The following is a 15,692-nucleotide window of genomic DNA, read 5'->3' as shown; positions in this document are numbered from 1 at the left end:
TAGGGCAATAACAGTAACACAACGTATGTAAGAATTCCTTTTCTCAAGACCAATATTTTTTCTTCTTCTCCTTTTATAAAATGAAGTTAGCGCATAAAATCTTGTAGTCATTCAGTTCTATTACAAATGTGTGCAGTACAATGCATGGCAGTTATCAGCTGAGCATCAGGATCCAAACTCCCAGAACCCAAAGCCAACTAGAGCTTCAAATAAAATTAAATTAAGTCAGTCGGGATCTGGTTAACAAGCATGCATATTGTGCACCATTAAATAGGTCCCCACCAAATTTTTGGATAATCCTCCACTAAAACACGTTTTGTTTAAATTTTTTTTTTAACTTTTTTTTTTAAAGTCATGCAAACACCTCTGAAGTCGATTTAGGACTATTGCACTATTCTACCTAATTCAGGTAGAATAGTGCGCGCTCGGGCACAATTAGATATGGGTTCACAACTGCTATGTCTGAACATATGGTTTGATTACAACAAAGGTCAAACAGGTTTGAATAATACATTGTAACGAGTTCTCTTCTTTTCAGTGAATATTGGTAACATACTTGTTGATCTTTTCTTGCATGCCTGTCTTTATATGGTGTAATATTTCAGACGAAACAGAATAATATAATTGATTACATTAAATCATTTATGGTCTAAGAAAACTGACCAAACTAAATTCAGATATACCCTTTTCATGGCATCCTTTCCATTTGAAATGGACTGGTCATCTTTATTTTTATATACCGAGAGGCCCTGAGTGATTTTTTTTTTTTTTAAACATACAATATATGCCAGCAAATAGATATGTACACATAGGTTAATTCTCAAAGCTGTGGGTTTAACTCATTAAATGGCTTTTTTTTTTCTCTTGAAGGTGGCACACGTCAAAGACACACATTCACTTAAGAAACAAAAGTTAAAGAAAAGGCAAAGGAACCCTTCACGCGTCAAAGCAAAGGTTACAACTGCCTGTTAGTGCTTACTGGGGCAGTTAAGAAAAAAATACCAAAGCAAAAGTTCATTTGTTGCTTTTTTTTCTTTCCCACCCCGAGTATATCCTGGTTTTTTTGTTTTGTAGTGTAACACAAGCAGGGGCCGAGAAGTCTCATCAGTGTTTCCGTACGACTGAACGCTCCCGCTGCGTGAAGACAGACAGCAGGTGTTAACGTGGAGCGTCACCAGTGACTTCTACAAGAGTTTTCAACATTCTTTTGTCTTCAAACTTTTTTTTCTTCTTCTTAAAATCATTCACACTGAAGCTAAACACACAGTTGTTTTTGTTTTCTTCTTATTATTTTTTTAAACACCATTACCCTAAAAACGACCTGACAAAGTTACCGGATCAAAAACACAACCTGCCCAAACATTGTTAGTGCTTCAACGGTTTCCTTCAACGGACTTTTCTCAAGAATAAAACCAATAAATAAAGTTTTTTTTTTTTTTTTTAACTGTTCAAAGAAAGTTGAAATGACAAAGGATTAGTAACAGATTTGTGCTTGTCAACGTCATAAAAAGGCAGATTTGAAATCTTTAACAGTAGGCTATATATGTGTAACGGATTTGGCTCACAAAGAAATAAAAAGCCCAAGTCTTCCTAAAAGGGGAAGAAAAAGTTTACAACTCACCGCTCGCTGCACGTATTGCTTTCTGCACAGAGCTCTACAGCATCAGTAAAGCCGAGAGTAACCACGTGCTTTTTTTTTTTTTTTCCTTTTCTCCCCTCACGGTGCTTTTTGGGTGAGCAAGCAGTTCTTTTTAGTATTTTTCTACGCTTCTTTTCCTAAAAGTGGATCATTTTGGTGGTGACGCTTGATTAAAATATTGCTAGTCAGAATCAACAGTTCATGCAAATCCTAGCATGCTGCCCTGTATCCAGTGGTTACACAAAATGCATTGGCTCTGTGAACAGGACAAACGCACGCGCGCGCACACACACACAATATTCATACACACGCACACTTGCCGGAGAAACAATGCTGACGTGGAGGGTGTAGCACTTGTGCAGTTATGGCAGATGACCCCAAAAGGACGCAGTCCATCAATCCATCCCTGCTTCGGGACACATCTGCGTTCCAGAGTGGATTGTGAGGGTGAGAAGAAACCCTGCAGCTGCGTGTGCCGTCACTTGCAGTCCATGACCTCAGGCTGAACAGAATCTGCATGTGACCATCGCATGTCACACTTTCACAATAGCATTGGCAAAGTCGAAAACAAATAAGGTGTTAAAAAAAGAATCAGTACATTATTGCAGAACATACATTATTAACAAGTCACTTTGCCCAACAACTACACAAACATGCATCTCTGATGGTTAAGCGTCTCCGAACACAGATAACCCACGCGAAACAACTCCTAATATCTTTTTGTTTTCTGCTAATTGCACAAGGTGTCCAGCCTAACATCCTCCGGGTTTCCAGCTCATCTCCTCCAATGCAGGACTTCCCCCCCTTTTTTTTTTTTGTGAACACCGCACCGAATCCACAAAATAAAAAGGAAACCCTGTAAACAAAAGCAGCAAATAATGCATTGTAGGGAAAAATCTTTGGAATCTGCAACACGAGGGCAGAGAAAGAACTGGCTGGCGACCCCAGAACTCCGGCTATAGGCTGCAGTAGGCAGTGGGTTTCATGACACTCGAACAATGAAGCACAGCAGAGGTACAACACGCTCCAGAAACAATCCTGAACCGCCTTTTTTATTTATCGTCTTGACAGAGACAGGAGCGTTGGGTCGTGAAGCTATATTTACTGGAGGATGCAGGTTAAGTGGCAGGTGTCCCCAGCGTTGAGACAGACTCTGGTGTGTGCAGCGTTCCAGTTCAGCACTCAGAGACCGTTTTCACTCCACCTCCCGGTGAACATCCGAGGCGTCGGCTCGGCAGATCGGACAAGTGCGATTGGTCTGGATGTTGAGGAGAAAAAACACATTTAAACATAACGCTTCTGTATTTTCATGTGTTTAACTCTTGACGTGTAAATGCACAAAGAAACAACTTACCTTTAACCATTTATCCACACATTTGGCGTGGAATTCGTGGTTACAAGGTAATACTCGAAGTAGCTGCCTACACTCAAAGTCACTAAAGCACACGACACACCTGTGGGGAGGGAACCAAATGTAAATACTCCACTTAATGTTTTGAAAAACATTGTGTTCTGTCAGAAGGAGACTCACAGCGTTTGTTCAGACAGGTGATTTTTTGAGTTGAATCTATAGGACGGAAGTAACTCTATATCTGCTTTTGTGAGTCCGCGTGGTTTTGCTTCACCCAACCTCTCTGCCAAGTTCAGTAATGCCTTAAGAAAACAGATAGATACATTTAGTGTCTGGGAACATTTGTTTACAGAGAAAATAATCAAGTGAGCAAAGAACGATGCCTACAATAAAACCGTGTTTAGACCCTTTTCAAATTACAACATCTATAAGCTCAAGTTTATGACTATATTTGAGCTGTTTTCAAGAGAAGCTCACCGGGTGAGGGCATGTGTCCTTACTGATCGCTCTGAGTGCAGCTGTGAACTCAGTGAGATTTGATCATCGTGCTACGGTGTGATCTGGATTGTGTACGGTCTCGTTCTCTTAGCAAAGCAAATGTGGCCTGCAGTGTTGGAAGGAGCACCTGGGCGAGTGCTGTGTGAGGATTATGTAAGCAGAAGTTCTGCTGGGATTTTATTTTTGCTGCCCCGGTGTCAAAAAAACATTCCAGGCACTGAAAATCTGCATCTTATGGATTTTTGACGAGCTGGCAAACGAACTAGTTCTGAGCTGCCATGGCCATCTCAGACATGTATGTACACAGCTCGTGTGGTGTGACCCGGTTTACTTCTGTTTGGATCATCCAAAGGACATATCAGTACCAGGTTTATACTGAGCTTAAAACACCTTTGCTTTGCTGTCAGTATAAATATATATAAAAAAAAAAAAAAAAAAAAAATATATATATATATATAAATATATATATATATATGTATATATTAAATGGCCAAGTTGGGGCTTTCCACACTAACTTCATAGTTCTCCATCTCCACATCATCCACATCCAGGTCTAAGCTGATGGCTGGACCCACAGCTGTTGGAGGCACAGGAAGCATTGACCTGAAGAGGAAAAAGAAGGCATCATCTCTGGTGCACACGCAGCTTATGACAGCTTCAATGGCTCAGTTTAATATAAACAAAGATCACTGTCCTGAATTGACACCATAGAAACAGGATAAACAAAACTGTTTAATGTAATACAGTAGTCCCTCGCTACTTCGCGGTTTATCAACGCAAGATTGTACACCACACACGATTTTCAACTTTAATATTACTCATGCGACTGCGACGGTATGGGACAAAAAGTTAATGAAAAACACTTTGGCGCCGCAATTTTGTAGTTTTCCTTGAATAAGCCTACACTGTAACACAAGTCAAAAGAACTACACTACCCAGAAGCCAACAGTGCTTCCGGCCGCTGCTTTCTGCCAAAATGGAGAGAAAGTTTTTGCAACTCAAAGTCAGAAATAACGATCTATTTGTTCAGCTCACAGAACTGGAAGGAAAGTAGCAAATAATCCAGAAGCTCAATTATCCACACACATCAACCTGGACGGGGTGGTGGGCTTCATCGCTGCAGGGTAGGTCTGCAGAACCGGAATCGAGCCCGATTGGAACAGAGCTGCTGGTCTGCAGAGCTGGTGAGTAAAAATTTGCAGTACTGTACAGTACATATAAATATGTTGTTAAAATTATGTAGGTTTAAGAGTTTAGAACATTGTTAAGAAGATTGCAAGAGAGTGGGAAGGGTTTTTAAAGCCTTAAAATATAGCGTTCTTCGTGGCTTTTCATCTATCGCGGTGGTGTGTGTAACGTAACCCGTGCAACAAGTGAGGGACTACTGTAATTACCAACTTTACTAAGCAGCAGTGCTCTGACACACAGTTTTATGGTCAACCATGACAGTCAGGTACATTTTTCACTCTAAAGCAAATTAAAATGTGGCATGGGATCATGGGGCTTACGAATAAAAAAGCTGCAGTAAAATTCCAAGTTTTATAGCATCAAAGGGAGAGAAGCCACGATTGAGTTTTGTTATCCAACTGATGAAAACAATAGAATGATGAATGTAATTTCTGGGATTTAGACTTCAGGTAAGTAAATGAAGACAATGTAAAACCTGCAGCTGATCAGCCGAATGCCACGTTTTCAGTACCAAGAAACCAGCTAAAACAACGTTTAACAAAATCAAACCAATACGGCAGATAAACGTCCAGCTGGTCTGTTCAAGATAACCAGCAGCCTCGAGTCATAGGAAACCACAGTAGGTATAGGAACAATAGTCACATCAAAACATATGACTAAAAAGAAGATATTTAAAGTGATAAATCAGAAACAAATGTTATCCGTGTCTAGCAGCTAGTTTTTTCTTTTGTTAAGCCTAAAAGAGTAGCTAAATCTCATGGTACGAAACTCACGACATTAAAATGTCGCAGGAGTTCATGTCCAGATGAAAACAGCCCTGCAAAGCACTATCAAGTTGGAGTCAGCATGACGTCATCTAATGAAAGTAGTGCTGAAGCGTCTCCACCACTTTAATACTTTTACGTGGCAGCGGTTAAGACAAAAATGTCAGTAAAAAGGACCAGAGTGTATTGTGAGAACAGCTCCCCCTGTCCCTCCTACTGCATGTCTCATGACACCTTTAGTCCATATATGTAGCAAAATATACTCAGAATATTCTGTGTCTTTATGCGATTGCCTAATACTCGTACTCTAAAAACAAGGTCCTATCATTTCAAGTACTTACAAGAAATAAGGGAGGAAGCCTGGGTAGTAAGATGGAGGAGGAGGAGGGGGGAGAGGCTGCTGCAGCCGAAACCTCTGTCCATTCATTCGCCGCGGCAGCATGTGTGGATATGGCTGAGAGAAGAAAAAAACCTGGATCAAGACATACATCAAACCTGAAGCTACGATCGTCAACCCATTATCATAAAACCTACAGCAAGTGAAGTAAGTTTGTGAACAGGAACAAAGGAGTACTTTTTTACAGTAACGCGATGCAATCTTGGAAACAAATTGTACATTTAAAAGTATATATATATTTTTATATACCATTTTTATGCTTTCTGAAATAAACCATTTCGCTTAGCATTATCCAAGGGGGATGCCCCTCTCCCCCAGTGGCACCACTCGCACCCCATGGAGGTTGTAGCCTGTAATAAATTAAACGCCTGCATGTGTTTGCACGTTATAGATGTACTGTGGCCAGGGGAGACGTCAAATCTGACACATCATCAACCATTCACCTTGTGCCACGCACTTCCTGGGACTTTTACTTTTTGGACAGTAAGATAGAGTGATAGGTTAAAACGTTTCCATCAACCATCCTCGGTCCAACTACCAGCGGTTGGTGATATATTAGCACCTGTGATTTTAAGTGGGGACGGGCAATCTCAACTGTACAACTGTAGAAGCCAGCTGTTTGTGGTCAAATAGAAAACAAAGTCACAAATTACTTTTTTTTTTTTTTAAACAAGAAATTACCTCAACTTTAGACAATTAATAAAACAAGATGTGAGCAGTCAGCTCTGGGCTGAACTAAAAGATCCAGACAAACTTATCGCACCAAGAACTAGGGCTTTAACAGACTACTCGACTAATCGACACATCGATTCCTAGGACATCTATCGAGTTTTTAAATTTCACGTTGAGTATTCATAGTGACGTCATTATGTCGCAGTTATGTCACGTGTTCCGCACAGAGCGCAGGCTAGCTAGTAGAAGCTACAAAATGGATTCCTCCATGCGGACAGATGGCGCGGATCAGACCCAGCCTTGGCAAAAAGGTAAAAATGCATCAATAGTGTGGAAATATTTCACTAAAGATGAATCCTGTGGTTCAACTACCGTATGCAAAATCTGCAAAGCTGTGCTGTGCAAAATTCTGTGACCACCGTATATTGTGACCGTAGGGGGCGGTGTTGCATGCACTGTTGCAGGTCACAGAATATGGTGCAACACCGGGTCCAATGACCAAACCAGAACCAGCTTCCTCTGACCTTGTTTCACAAACAAAAAGCAAAAAATATGAATCTCTAAACCTATTTAAAAAACATATAAACATATTAATCTGTAAAACTAAACCTAATGCGCAACACCGCGGGCGGAGGTGCGAGGTGGTCGTTCGCCCCACTGTTTTTAGTTTCGTTTTTTATGTGCCGCACGTTATTTTTTTCACTTTTGCAGCTTAATAATTAATAGTTTTGGTTTTCCTGTGACTTATTTGCAGTATGATAAATGATAGGAGCATAATATACTCAATGTTTTGTTGGTCTTTTTTTTGGTGTAAATAATAAATGACCCAACATTTTTCAGTCAGGTCATCTGGACAGTTTCTTTTTTTTTGTGCTGAAACGTTTCGCCTTCGATCCAGAAGGCTTCATCAGTCAAGGAAACACAACAAAACTGATTCTTCCCCCAACCGCTTACTCCAAAGTGGAACAAACCAGTTCTGCTTGTGATAAGATGGTCTCTTTGGTACGCCCCCTCCTCCATTCCTGGCCCTCTTCCTTGTTGACAGTCTTGTCAAATAATAAATTACATTTTTTTGCGGTTTTATTTATTTTTTTTGCATCTTGAGATCCTACGACATCGTCAACTACTTGAGTTCTACTCGAGTTTTATTATGTTAATGTCGAGTTTTAAAATTATGTAGTCGTTCAACCCCTACCAAGAACAGATAAGTGGTGAACTTCGACATGTCCTTTTAGGCCTGACAAGCAATATTTTTGAAAGCTGGAACCTGCAGGGAAAATATCTTCAAACAACTTTTTTCCTGACAAACTGCATTCACATTCATCTCTGCAGTTTAGACGTCTTACGAAATTTGTTCAAAGTAAAAAAAAGGCCTGTATAGTAACCATTATTAACTTTTGTTCTTTTGCGTCACCATCATCTTGAACTTTACATTTAAGATCTTATTGATTACCAATCTATCTGTTTTAATATTTCAAAATATATCGCAATTAACAATTTTTAAGAAACAAGAAAAACTTTTTTACTCTTTAGAATTGGAGAAACGGCAAAATGTCACTGCTCAACCACTCACGTTAGCACCACAAGAAAAGATTCTTCGATGTATTACAGCCAAGTTAAACCGTCAAACTGTCCACAAACAAACATTTAGTCAACTTGAGTTTTTGCTCAGTCAGTTCCCCTCAGATCTGTGCAGCCTCTAAGCACAACAACACTCCTGCTTCAGAAACAGCTGCTGAGGTGCCTTTAAGCAACTTCTCTCCATCCTCACTGCACCGGTCCAGCAGCTCAGAGGTTAGCACAATGAGATTGTGAACGTTATTAACATCCTTCAGCTGTGAATTTGTGTCACCGAATGAGTATGAAATAGGTCACGCTAAAAAAAGTTTAATGTCCCCATGGAAAAGAGACCCATAAATGTCTGACAAGAGATCTTACCACTCCGAAAGGAAGCTCCTGATGCAGAGGCTCTTGAGGAAGATACTGTAGGGGCAGTGAAGGAGGCAGCGCTGGTGGGTGATGTGAAGGAGGGTAGGTGAAAGTGCCTAATGGGTGCTGGTCTCCTCTTAGGTCAACATCATTCTCTACCCTCTGTAGAGGCTGGCAAAGGAGAGGAGATCATTGTCGGACTCAGTAGATGCTTACACACTGATGAACGATTTGTTACAACACCCTCAAGTCTGTTTTCTTTAACAATAAATGTGTCGAGTCATAAACTCACCATGCGTGGGTGCTGAGGCTGTAAAGGGACAAACTGGCTCAAAGGAGCAAGGTGCGGCGGCTGGTGGGGGGGGACAGATGGGGTCGGGTGCAATACAAAATGCTCGCTGGAGATCAGCGGTGGGAAGGCTTGATAAGACACAGGAATATGCTGCATGGTACATGCCTGTATGAGCTGAGGAGAAAAGATAGCCACACAAAAACAGTCTTAAATTTAAGCTCATAAAGCCTCACCATACTAAAAAAGCTCCTACCTAACCAAAGCCAATTTTCTCTTAATATTCATAGCACCAAAATGAAAACATGTTGTAAGCATGATAGTGAGTAGAAGCGATGCACTGCAAAAACCACACCAATGACAGTACTATCACAACACCAGTTCAATTCATAAAATAACTGTTTTGACGACACCAAACTACAGATTTCGTGAGGAAACAAGGAAAAACAATTCATTTTATCTTGTTTAGCATTGTTAATTTTTCTGCAAAGAAAACAGCTGAATTATAAAGATCAAGCTCTTTTGAGTATTTTGTCATGAACAGTGACAAATTGCATGGCTGCTATGGTGTGCTACATGGAAGCCACTGACATTTAGGCTCTTCCTTTTCAAACTCACAGGAGGAGGAAGGCAGCAGAGCAGAGAGAGCTGTCCGCTGAACATTACCGAGCATGCTGGGAGCTGCTGAGCGCTGCACCCTGGAAGGGGCTGCCCGGTGTGAATGGGAAATCCGTGGGTCGTCACAGTTGTAACAGTGTACGAGATCGGAACCGATCCCTGGTGCATCTTTCAAGACAAGAAGGGGGTGGGTTGCAAATATGAGGTCAATCCACCTCTGCCTCTCACAGAAACAAGTCAGCTAAAATACACTAATGCACATTATTACATTTCTTATTGTTGTGGAACACGTGAAACTAAACAACACAGCAAAAGCATCTTTTAAAAAGTGGTTTCAACATTTAAGGGTACCTGATCATGTAGATCCACCATGATGGGGCTCTGCTGGGGCAGGTGGGCAGCAGGGTGGAGCATGCGTGGTGCTGTGCTGGTGTGGCTGTACTGTCTCGACTCATCTAAAGGAATCTGTTGGGGGTGTTGGGAGAAAAGCAGCTGATGGAAGTTCTCATCCTGGACAGGGGAACTGTGCAGTACAGGTCTGTCTCGTCCCCCCCACTGGCGTCTCACTGGTGGACTGTGAGGGCAGATAGACAAAAAAGGAAGGAAAATAACTGTCAGAGTCTGTTAGAAGAAAAAGCCACACAAGTCTAAAATGGTATGTTAGTTCCCAATGTTTAATTGAAACAGTGGAGTTGTTGCTGCTAACCATAGAGCACCAATAAATACAAATTAGGCAGGATATATTTTCATGTATTTGTAAATAAATAAAGGTTATGTGATTATGATGAGCAGCTAGTGGGGTGACTACAGAATGTCTTGTGGATTGTTGTGAAGATGAACTGCATACTGCCTGAGATTAAATAAATAACTACTGCCCAAACTTTCCTGCTCCACTGAACCACTGAGTCATTTCATCCTGTCACTCTATCAAGCTTATTATCATTGTGAAGTCAGGGTTTAAAAAGGGATGCGTATTTTGAAATGGTTATTACATTTTCACATAAAAATAGCCATAAAGTCGATTTCATTGTTGGGCGTTGCAATTGTGTGTATTGAAATTATCAATGCAAAGCTTCAATACCTCTCTGTTATGGGATATATTTCTATACAGATAAACACACTTATAACTAATTTGTTATAAGTTCACCCAAGTCTGTGGAAAGGACTGATTTCACTCCATTAATCATTCTATCAAACCATGTGATCAAATCTGTAACATAAAAGCACAGAGTTGTATTCTGACCTGCAAGTTGACTGACTATCAGTACATTTCATGTTATTTACAATTAATTAATTTATATCATGTTTAACAAAATGTGCATCTTGGCAACCTGAATCTAAGTAACCTTGTATAAAAAAAAGTTGTTTGTAAAAAATAAAACAGTGGCTAATGGACAAACAGGAATGTTACCTTCTCCTGAGATGCACTGGAGCGTTGCAGGGCTCTCCAAGGAACCTCCTCAGGTTTAAGGGGGCTGTTGGTGGCAGCCTATTTACTGCTATTTCCCATGGTCGCATTGGTGACGTCGTGCAGACGAGTCACGCTCCGGGAGAGGAAACTTTATTGTGGAGGCACTTGGAAGTTGCCTCTGATTGTCTTTACCCTGCAAACACACACCACAAATTACCAGTCATCAACTGTTTACTCTGGAAAATTATGGGGTAAACATGTGTGTTTTTTTCCCCATTAGCTAAAAATATATATTCAAAATACATGTTTGTCCACAAGAAATAATAATAAACAAAAGTTTACGTTGCCAATTATAATCTTAGGAGCCACAAATTGTATCACAAAGGGGGAAAACATTTTTTTTTTGTAAGTAAGCATGGTGTTCATTAGAGTTAAACAGTAGTTGTCCAATATTTCTAAATATCATTCTTTATTCAACAGGACCCCACACTTAAGAAGTAAAATGTAGTTTCTGCAGAAGGACATATTTTAAATGTAATAACGTTTCATTTGAATTATAAAAACAGGAAAAAAGCTGCATTTTTTTCTTTGCAATAGCTTTTATTAGGGGGAGGAATCAACCTGGTCTTTTGTGGCAGAAGGTTTTACAGTCCTCTTTAATCCTCACAAGCCTGGGGCATCTACAAATCAGACAATCTTTCTACAGACAGAAAGCAGAATTTCTTTGTGATGGTCTAACAAGAGGTTCTATCTGGCTAACAAAAATTACAATTATTCCTTAAAAATGCAGTTTTCTTTTAATTCAGGCAAGTTTTGCTATATGGAAGTTTGTGTGTCTACGTTTTGCATTTCTGATTGTGTAGCTTCCTTTTTTTTTTTTAGAAAAAGGCAAAAGAAACAGGACACAGTTTTTGAATATTTGAAATATGCTATAACTTTGTTTAATTCAATACAAACATTCCGATTAGGTAAATTTACTGATATGTTTGAGGCAATGTGAATATAAAAATCGAAGAGTTGTGACCAGGGAAAATACTTGAGCTACTTTATTTTACTAAAGCGAGTGCACATTTATTTTATTCCACCAATCAGGATTTATCCTGATGCATGCTCAATAATCCAGGTAGAAAAATCTAAAAAAGTTAAATCTGGTCCTCTGGACATTCAAAAAAACAAAACAAAGCAAATCAACAACAGCCTCTTTTTTTTGTTGTTGTTTTGCTTTGTTTTGTTTTTTTGAATGTCCAGAGGACCAGATTTAACTTTTTTAGACAATCAGGATTTAGTTTTACTGACTTAATGTACAGTTCTTATAAATTATTAGCATGAAGCATAAGAGGTCATAAATACCAACTGAGGGAAATAGTTGGACTGATGCCTGCACTCAACTGGAGTGTCAAAAACAATCAAACTGTGAAACCAACATTTTATCTAGTGATAAAAACGGTGTGAGAGTCTTCAACAGACTTGAGCACACTGGTGATTAAGACAGGTTAAGAAAAGCCACTTAATGAATAGGGGTCGCTGTGGCCTGTGTGAACAAAAACATGGGAAGCCATGTGCTCCAGAGACAAAGCAACAACAAAAGACTTGGAAGGCAAGCAGGACAGCTGGATTTAATGCTGTTTTAAAGAGCATATGCAACATTAAGCTACTTTTTACAAGGCGGGGCGAAACCTCGCATGTATCGTAGATAAAAAGGAAGACAACAATAAGCTTTAGGTGTCTAACCAGTGCAAATGTGATGTCCCCTGCTCTGTTGAAGGAGAGCTGCTAACTTTAGCAGAGATATGCTAATGCTTTGTCCAACACGACCAGCATGATAATACAAGAATAAGACATGCAGGCATCTTTCGTTGCACATATTTAACTAGTACGGACAGGAAGCAACACTGGAAAGGTGAAACCGTAAGTCAGGAAGCAACACAACACACCTTTACTTTCTTTGCTAGTTTTTGCTTCCTCGGAAAGACTGCAGGTGTTTTCACCTCCAAAATGTCGTGTCACATCCAAGTTATTCTTCTGGGTTATATAACCGTCTCTATCCGAATAGCATCTTCCGACAGGAGATTGGTAAAAAGAAAAAAAAAGAGAAAAAAACAGGATATCGACTTGAGCACCGCTGTGTCCGACTCGTTTTGAACAATAATAATATCCCCCCGACGAAGCTAGCTTGCTAACGTTGGCCAGCTAACACACGCTCTCGGCTGCTGCATAGGGTAAACGGTGTTTTCCGGAAACCGCAAAAACCCGAGCTGTGCGTTGACGACAGCGTCTACCTGAGCGGAAAATACAGTTAAACGTGCGGCAAAATAAACGTTAAAATTCCCACGAGAAAAAAAAACATTCCTTGGCGCGTGTGTGTTTCTTCAAATGCATTGTTTTGGCAAAGCCACGCCTCCTTGCGTGAGCGACCAATCAGCGCCCAGCAAACACAGACAGCAGACATCCAGACAGTTGGCCTACAATGTGTCAAAACAAGCCAACACAAAGCTCACAGCAAGGCTAGGTCTCCTAAAAGTCAACTTTAGTAGTCATTCAACTACTAAAGGTCTGTTTATAATGTAATTATATAACACTCGTTTTGGAATTATACAATATTTAAATACATTTTGCCCAGTTTGTCAGAAAAATGTTGTGAATTTCTTCCAGTACTGTAAAATACACAATTATATTTGTTTTAACGCTTAGCTCATCTTTGCAATTTTCTCACCTACATCTAACCCATTAGCAATTAACGCACATAAATGGGAGTAAAGGCTATGATATTACAAGCAGAACTGTTAAGATACTTTTAGTATACGGCTTATTATTTGTCGTAAATCCTAGACAATCCAAACATTTTAAGGGTAGAGCATTTGTTTACATAAGGACATTGGTGTGATATTTAGTTTTTTGAGCATTGCATTAAAGACACTTATTGTAAACTATAAAATCAAACAACAACAGAAGATTATCCTGAACTATATCAAATGGTGTAGTTTGAAAGAGTTTACTTCAGATGTTGTTTTTCTCTCTTATTCCAGGGTCACTACTGCAAGCGAACTTCACTCAAAAGATTTGTCAACCTTGTTACTCCGGTCCGGATGCCTTTTCTGACGTAACTTGGGCTCAAACCTGCAACCTCAGGATTGCAAGGCTACGGCACTAACCACCGAGCTGCCGCAGCCCCCAAGGTGTATACTCAAATAGCTTTCCAGATATATTAATATGCATTTCTGAAATGCAGGTATGCACTCAATGTAAACAAAGCACTCAGCTGACTCCACTTCTCTGCATACTTTATCCAACACAGTTGAGTGTAAATACAACAGCTCTTTCATGGGCGTCACCAATTTATTAACCCATTTTCAGTCACTTTTGCTGTTTAAATAATGTAAACAAACACACTTGGTAGTTAGAAGCCTTTCACAAAATTTGCACATTTTTGGATTGAGATGCACCTTAACAACTGATATGAGAAAGAACTTGTACAGACTTTCTTTATTAAGAAAATAAATAAATAAATAACCCAGCAGTTGCCAGATAGAAGTAATCCCATCCATCTCACTGAGCTGTTATGGTTTTATTTAGCAGAGCACAGTGAGGAGGCCACAGTGTCCCAGCTGGTTATGTAATGTTGCACTCTCATGTCAGAAGCACCCTCCAGCATCCATCAGGGGAAAAAACTCGCACCTGTAGTTTAATACTTCAGATATGATGGTCTTCAACGCTAAACTCGGCCATGATGCACGAGGCCGAGTTCATCTTCTGGACTTTACCATCTTGTGAAATTTTCGGGACGCACATCTGGTGTCGCGAACGCGGCGCCGAGCCGGTGGTCATTTGAACGCACCATCGCGCTAAATGTAAACATTACAGCATCGCTGTCAGCAGCAGCAGCAAAACAAGGAGGGGCTGCAGGATGGCAGCACCAACAGCGCCTCCCGGGAACACGCTGCGCAACCTTTTCCAAACACACCCGAGAAAAGAACAGAAAAGCAGCGCAGTTACCTGATTGTTAATATGCAACCATCGGATCAATGTTTCTCGTGCAATGTTCACATGTCGTCAGGCTACGTGCGGCATCTTCAGCTCAGCTGTTCCCGTGTGGAGCATTCCGTGGATTTCACCACCACCGTGCGTGTGCGGGACACAAAAGCTACCAATCCTCAGTGTGTCACTTCATCAGCGCATCTTCATGTGCTGTGCGGAATTATGGCTTCCAAACTCCAGAGATCGTGTCCTTTAACGCAACATGTTAGTCCAGGAAGCGGCAATCCAGCCCTGCGGATGTTTCGGGTTTCTGCAGTTCTCCTTTTTCCACTTCGCTTTCCGCCGTATTTACACGGACACAGAGAGCACGTCGGGCAGCCATTTTTACCGTAATGGACAGAAAAAGTGCTCCAGGCTGACTGAAAAAGTTCAAACAGATAAGGGCGTACACAACATCCTGTTTAAAACACCGCCAGAGCCGAGTTAGTTTTCTGTTTTGCATGCACTTTGTTTTTAGGAAGCAGGAAATTGTTTTGACCACTGACCTACAAATGGTGACTGAGTAAAACTTGCGAAAATCCACATAAGGTTGGATGCATGCTCAATAATCCAGGTAAATAAATCTAACAAGGTTAAGTCAAATTTATTTCTAAAGCACATTTAAAACAGCAGCCGTAATCAACGCGCCTAAAAATAAGACGAAGGCAGTAAATTAAAGAAAGAAAATAATAACAATAATTAAAATCATCCAAATAAAAACATTGAGCTGCAATACTAAATCAAATCACACTGTGTTCAACGTCAGTGGAAACAGGTGTGTTTTTAGGAAAGCTTTAAAAACAGGAAGTGAATCAAGTGTGGCACATGGGTGTGATTATCTTTGAAAAATGGAGAATTTTAAGTCTTTAGTCAGTTTGCAATGAGTGAAGAAAACCAACAAGGCCACCTGGGATTATACTCC

At 40.3% G+C, this 15,692-nt stretch overlaps 1 protein-coding gene across 3 annotated transcripts; it reads right to left on the bottom strand.

The window, feature by feature from the left end:
• Positions 1 to 729: 729 nt before the first annotated feature.
• rnf44 (ring finger protein 44) lies at positions 730 to 15,136 on the bottom strand. Of its 3 annotated transcripts, none has more exons than XM_037675381.1 (11): positions 14,750 to 15,136; positions 10,757 to 10,949; positions 9,697 to 9,919; positions 9,346 to 9,513; positions 8,731 to 8,904; positions 8,448 to 8,609; positions 5,782 to 5,894; positions 4,004 to 4,091; positions 3,171 to 3,292; positions 2,994 to 3,093; positions 730 to 2,897 (listed from the first exon to the last, which is right to left on the bottom strand). In XM_037675381.1, exons 2-11 carry the CDS (start codon positions 10,861 to 10,863, stop codon positions 2,835 to 2,837), a joined length of 1,320 nt encoding a protein of 439 aa, XP_037531309.1. In that variant the 5' UTR covers positions 10,864 to 10,949; positions 14,750 to 15,136; the 3' UTR covers positions 730 to 2,834. The 3 variants fall into 3 exon arrangements, with proteins under 3 accessions (XP_037531309.1, XP_037531308.1, XP_037531310.1); XM_037675380.1 differs by lacking the exon at positions 14,750 to 15,136 and adding an exon at positions 12,691 to 13,154; XM_037675382.1 differs by lacking the exon at positions 14,750 to 15,136 and adding an exon at positions 12,691 to 13,154 and having other exon boundaries at positions 9,394 to 9,513.
• Positions 15,137 to 15,692: the final 556 nt, after the last annotated feature.

Source organism: Nematolebias whitei, chromosome 4 (genome assembly GCF_014905685.2).
Source record: "Nematolebias whitei isolate Nwh7 chromosome 4, NemWhi1, whole genome shotgun sequence".
NCBI lineage: Eukaryota > Metazoa > Chordata > Actinopteri > Cyprinodontiformes > Rivulidae > Nematolebias > Nematolebias whitei.
This window is presented reverse-complemented; position numbering and strand designations above follow the sequence as displayed.